This window comes from Oncorhynchus nerka, linkage group LG25 (assembly GCF_034236695.1).
Source record: "Oncorhynchus nerka isolate Pitt River linkage group LG25, Oner_Uvic_2.0, whole genome shotgun sequence".
NCBI classification, from domain to species: Eukaryota; Metazoa; Chordata; class Actinopteri; order Salmoniformes; family Salmonidae; genus Oncorhynchus; species Oncorhynchus nerka.
In genome coordinates, this window is record NC_088420.1 from 38,260,864 (window position 1) to 38,266,863 (window position 6,000).

At 43.2% G+C, this 6,000-nt stretch overlaps 1 protein-coding gene across 1 annotated transcript; it reads right to left on the minus strand.

Annotated features, from left to right (window-relative positions):
• Window positions 1-804: 804 nt before the first annotated feature.
• Window positions 805-5,167, minus strand: LOC115109486 (kelch-like protein 42). The gene is made up of 8 exons (XM_065009775.1): window positions 4,168-5,167; window positions 3,798-3,986; window positions 3,459-3,643; window positions 2,952-3,303; window positions 2,709-2,854; window positions 2,256-2,410; window positions 1,937-2,094; window positions 805-1,843 (listed from the first exon to the last, which is right to left on the minus strand). Exons 1-8 carry the CDS (start codon window positions 4,417-4,419, stop codon window positions 1,661-1,663), a joined length of 1,620 nt encoding a protein of 539 aa, XP_064865847.1. The 5' UTR covers window positions 4,420-5,167; the 3' UTR covers window positions 805-1,660.
• Window positions 5,168-6,000: the final 833 nt, after the last annotated feature.

The window sequence follows — 6,000 nt, forward strand, 5'->3', positions numbered from 1 at the left end:
ACACCATCTAGAGCTAGACTGTATCCTCGTGTGCCTGCTGACCACATAGCATTCAAACCCCTGTAGAGTACTACTAGAAACACCTGATGTTTATTCATCAATCTATTTACATATATATATTACGTTTTGGCCGTGGTACCCAGTGACAAATGGTTAATAATTCATAGTTATGAGGCAACTTTTGAGGCGAGTTTCATCTCTCTGTGAACAGTGTGTCTATCGTTGCTGTGTTACGTAACAACCCGCCATGTTCCACTTTTCTATCACTACGTCTGTGGACACACTGTTTTTTATGGTTTGGCAGGCTTTCAGCTTTAGGCAGTCAACCAAGCAGTTAATTCTCCTTTAACCTCTATATCACAAATACATTTGTCACAAAGTGCTTATAAGTAAGTAAACTTCCCAAAAGAGTAAACAAAGGTAATAGTAGTTATATTTCAATCCAATTGGCAACTGATTTTCACACACGGATACTCCAAATTCTGCATAAAGAAAATGTGTGTTTCCACCAAACTGACATGTTTCTGTTAAAAATCAGTATGTGATGATGTAGTGCACACTAATGATGTAGTGCACACAAGCTTTCATGTACTGAATAAATATCTAGAGTTCATTGTGTTTCTATGCCTATCAAATTCTACCGATAATTTTGTCATCAAAACTGTTGCATTAAATAGCAAATGTGCCTACTCTGTACTTAGCATGTGCGCTCTACACAAGAGCTGGCAGATACGGTACAGTGCGGGTAGGCTGTGCACAATGTACGGGTAGACTAGTGAGTCTACATGATGAAATTATTATGGATAAGAGACCGAATATCTTTATTTGTCAAATGGCAGTCAAGCATCAATCATCATGTCACACTCAACATTTATTGGAAAGGCGCATCAAACTCATCACCGCACACTTTTGTGAAATTCATCATAACTTATTTCATCTGCATCCTAATAAACTGCATGATTTCCCGAGTCTTAGTAGTAGGACCACACACCATATCATCACACGTGACTCCAGGTTACCTTCGATATTGTTATAATATATCAATACTTGCGCATTAAGTTGTTTCCACTGCAACGCCATAATGAATCTTACCAACACAAAAAGATCCCACCACGTCGAACGCTCAAATGATCTGTCGGCATTTATACAATTGTACCAAAACTTCCTGTTTCCACCACAGCTCTCATGATTTTATTTATTTATATGGTATAACTTCACTCACATAAAAACTGGAAGGAAACGTGGTTACTGGGGAAATCTCCCTATGAAGCCTTTAAAAGGAACCTGACTAAGAAGAAAATGAGATTGGGAGCCCATCCTCCTCCGGGTAAAGATTTAAGAGACGGCCAGACCGGTAGGATTGTCTAGCATCTGCTGGCGAGAGTACTTAGCACCTCTGAACAGTCTTGGCTGTAATTTGCAAACTGAACACAAGCCGGAGGACACCGTGCAAGCCCCCTACTGTACAGACCAACAAAAAATTGTCATGTAAGGCAGAGTGAAAGCAGGACAAGGCATATTGTTGCTGACACAGAATGGTGAAGTCCACATGTAGCAAAGACCCCCTTGATGACGAGTCTGCGTTTGTCCAGCACTAACCCTGACCTGAACCCCAGAAACAGCAAGGCAAGTCAAATCAGACTAATTGATGAAAGTTGTTTTAGAAGGAAAGGTGAAGGAGGGCTTCATAGCGAATGCAGATGGGTAGAGGAGGGAGGACAGTGAGAGATAGGGAGTGGAGATCCAGCCTTACAGCAGCGTTGTGTTCTATACCTGGCATGTACACCTGGTCACCCAGCACTGTCCCCTGTCCAGCTAATGCTACCTTCTCAGCCCCTTTCACCTAGGACCAGAAACGGGAGGATTAGAGAGATAGGCCTATGGCATATAAAGCAACTTAATCTCATTCAAGATAACGCTTAGGTGGTGGTCTCACCTGCCCCCACTTCCCAGACTCCACACAGAATGATGTCACCACATTCTCTGAGTTGTTTCCTCCAATCACAAACAGCCGGTCCGTGGCACCCAGGAAGTAGAGGCTGGGGAGGTCAGCATTGGCTTTGGTTAGGGTAGGGAGCAGCTCAGACCATAAGTCTGGGAAAGACAGAGAAAACAGGAGTGTGCATGTCTGTCTGTGTGTGTTTGTATGTGTGTGATAGGGGCTCAAAGGCTGTTATTGATTAGACTACAGCCTGCAATTGACCAACATGTAAGGTTGCAAGGAACAACTCCACTCAAGATTGATACTGCTTTACCTTGCCTGGTGTCATACTGTAGAAGCAGCTTTTCTCCAGTCCTCTGGATGTTCCCCAGGACATAGAGACGGGAGCCCAGGCTGGTGGCCAGAGGGAGGTCATGGGACAGGGTCATGGTGAACTGTAAGTCAGTCAAAGGCAGAGAGGAGACAAACCTGCAGCAGAGAAAACACACAAACCTATAGGTTAGACTAAGAGGTACAGTAGCAGCTAGGGCTGTCAGAGTTAATCCGTCAACTCGAGTTACTTTGGACAAAATCAAGACATCGATATTCTTGTAATGCTTTTTGTATATATAAAAAAAAGATCTTCCAATTCTGAATTTGTGATTAATCGCGAGTAAATAATCACAGCAAATACTGTGATTAAGACGATGACATGTTTTTATCGTTTGACAGCCATAGTAGCAACATAATAATACACAATAATATCCAGGTAGGAGCCGTATCCTACGTCCATGTGTTGTCTCTGGGGTGGTATCGCTCCACAGCAGTGTAGAGGGCTGTGCTAGAGTCAGGAGTCACCAAAGAGTCCAAGTACCAGCCTCCCACAGCATAGATACAGCCATCACATGACACCGCACTGAAATGCCTCCTGTGCTGTCGGGAAGACAACAGATACAGACACTTAATATACCTTTTATATAACAATGATTAACAATGATTGATTTTCATGAGGTGGATGTCTTTCCTGTACCTTGATGAGAGGTGCAGTGGAGACCCAGGTGTTGGTGAAGGGGTTGTACCTAAAGGAGGCCATTTTGAACTCCCAGCCCCTCTTAGCCCGCTGCCTGTAGCCACCGATGAGGTAGAGGTAGTTGAGTAGAACCACCGTGGTGAAGCACCATTTATCAGCCATGAAGGGGAGCTCTGTTAGTGGACGCCAGTCACCAGTGACCTCTGATCCATCTAGGGTGAAGAGGTGGCGGGCGGCTTCTGTTTCTAGGTCATTCCAGGAGGTTAGGTTCTCCTTCCTCACGCAGCAGAGCCGGAGATCACCCTGCCACCTTAGACGGGTCAGTTCGGCCCTGTCTTCAGCCGGCAAACACCTGGCCATGCATTCACAATATGAAGAATAATCCATTTTCAGTTGGAAGGAGAGTTCACTCCTTGCAGCTGAAGATTATTTGCTTGGTGTGGAACTTGAAGCCCATGAAGTAGGCCGATTAAATGAGGTCAAGTATTGGGGAATGTCATGCTGTACCTGGTGAGGTGAGACAGCTCCAGAAGGTGTCTGCTGAGGTAGGAGAACACAGTCGTCTCCAGCTCAGTACAGCTGATGTCCCGGGCCAGAGCCAGGTAGGACAGGCAGGTGTCTGGGGTTAGAACACCAGACAGGGCCAACAGGCACTGCGACACAAAGGCCTCAGCCAGCAGGTAGCTGCCCACCTCCAGAGTCAGACAGAGAAATTGAGTTATCATACATACGACATTTCAAACAATAAATTGCTGGTGCTCTGTGTGATGTGCCAGCCTGGGACAGATTAATTTCCATATGAGTGGAAAATAAGTATGATATATGGGGAATAAGACATCCACCCACTTGGATGTGTTCTCCCAACTCCTCCGGGGGAACGCTGAAGTCATTCCGGAAGCAGAATTCTAGGAGGGAATGGAAGACTGAGGAGGGAATGTGGTCCAGGACAATCAGGCTCTCTGTGGTCTCTCTCATACTGGACTGGGACAGGGCTCTGAAGTACTCACTACAGTCAGTCAGTCGACCAAGGTTCACCTTATACACACAGAAAGAACAAAAAAACATAGATGGAATGTTATCTTTGTCATTATGTCAAGTTATGGAAAAATTCTGCAGTATGTCTGATGAGACAAACTCCATTATGGAGAAGTGAGGTGTACCATTTCTAAAGGCAATGCAGGGATGATGTGATGACATACAGCAGCTGTTAACTTACGTAGAAGGCATGTGTGCTGGTCTGGACTGTAACCATTGTTCCACTTCCATGGTGATAGGTACGATACACCTCATTGGTTAGCCACTCCTTTGACAACCTGTCATACAGTCCTTCACCTGAGTTGCCTGGTGATGTCACCCAGGTGTGTGGCACTGAGAACGGCATTCTCCACACCCTCTCTAACGCATACTTCAACCACCCGCTGATCCACAGCACCACAACTTTCACATACGGTCTGAGATGACTTATCATACTGAGGAGAAAATATGATTTACTAATATTAAAGGGCGTTACCTCATCTATCTCACAAATCGATCTTATTTTCTGTCTCTCAAAACTGTGTTAGGTTCTAGCCAAATATATATTTGTGTCATTTTTTAAAGATTCATGTCATACATTTGACCAATGATGCTAATACTGTATAACTATTTGTCTTAGGAAGAAAAACAGGCATATGTTAGCCACTAACTGTGAGAAACCCAGATTTAAACTTAGATCCAAGAAACATTGAACAACCTCCTGCTATAGAGAACTCAAGGAGAAGGGCTTGCATTACACAACAACAATACAGAGCACGAAGGAAACACACTGAACACTGAACAGACACTCGAGGGTCCTAACACACATTTATCTCCCTGATCCATCGCAGCTCAGAGTCACATGTCTGATAAGATAACAGTCCAGCAGCAGCAGCAGCAGCAGCAGCTGTAATACTCGCTGAATGCCACACACCAGTGGCCACACAAAAGAAGAAAGAAATGCAATTGGTCCACAGCAACTATGTTGCTTGGACCCCTAACAATGACATCCCAAACGTGCATAAATCCAAAATCCAGCTTCGATCCCCATGTGAGAGTAGACAAGGTCAGTTATAAAGCCTCTTCTCCATAGACAGTCCAAGCAGGGCTTACATGGAACTGGGTGCAGAAAAACAGCTCTACAGGACTGATCTATTTTAGGCATCATGGGGGACTTGTGCCTAATTCCAAATGAACCCATAGCCCCTACCCCTAGGTACTCCCCATTCCCCTTCCTTCTATGCACTGAAAGGAAGAAATATAGATGTTAGTGATATAGTGAAACTCCCACCTAGTTAAGAGGTGCAGCTATTTCCATATTGAATATGTACCCAATCCTTACAGATTAGCATTAAGTATGCTAGTGTGAAATACGACTCCCCTAAATCTGCTAAGAATTGTACCATTAGGGGGAGCTCTGGTTCCTGAACATGTATTGTTTTTCTACAGTACACGTACAAGGTGAAAAGAACTGTTTCCATATCAATAAATTAATAACCATAATCAATCAGGTATCAAGCATGTTTATTAGCTGTTAATTTATCATATTTACACCGCAGGAGGATTTTGGACAGGATTGAGATGTAATGTAAAATACTCAAAAATGGAGCTAGATGATGACGCACTGGCTTCTAAAGTAGGCAGTTTCATATTCTCTAAAATCTAACACCGGCCTATATCCACAGCATACATTCTAATTCTGATATTATAGGGTCAATTCATAGGGAAACCTTTACTATAACCGACATACCAAAACTGAGGGTACTGCACTTAGCAAACAAATATACTAAATCATTTACAACATTAGAAATTATACTGAACAACATTTTGACGTGTTCAAATGATTGCCATTCCAAGGAAAAAAATAACTTTTCTTTCAACCTGATCCCATTTTCATTGTCTTTGGATCTGAATTTAAAAATCATGCAGATGATATTACACTTGGTTTAAATAATACTTTAGGCATACGCAAACAGTGTCCAAATGCACATTTTAATCAGACACAAAATCTGTTGTTCAAAGTCATGAACAGTTT

Excerpts from the sequence above, each read along its gene's own strand:
- LOC115109486 (XM_065009775.1), bottom strand. The coding sequence starts at position 4,419 with ATGATAAGTCATCTCAGACCGTATGTGAAAGTTGTGGTGCTGTGGATC. Across the intron at positions 3,304-3,458 it reads GAGCTGTCTCACCTCACCAG|GTGTTTGCCGGCTGAAGACA; the intron begins GTACAGCATGAC and ends ATGCATGGCCAG. Across the intron at positions 2,095-2,255 it reads ACAGTATGACACCAGGCAAG|ACTTATGGTCTGAGCTGCTC; the intron begins GTAAAGCAGTAT and ends TGTCTTTCCCAG.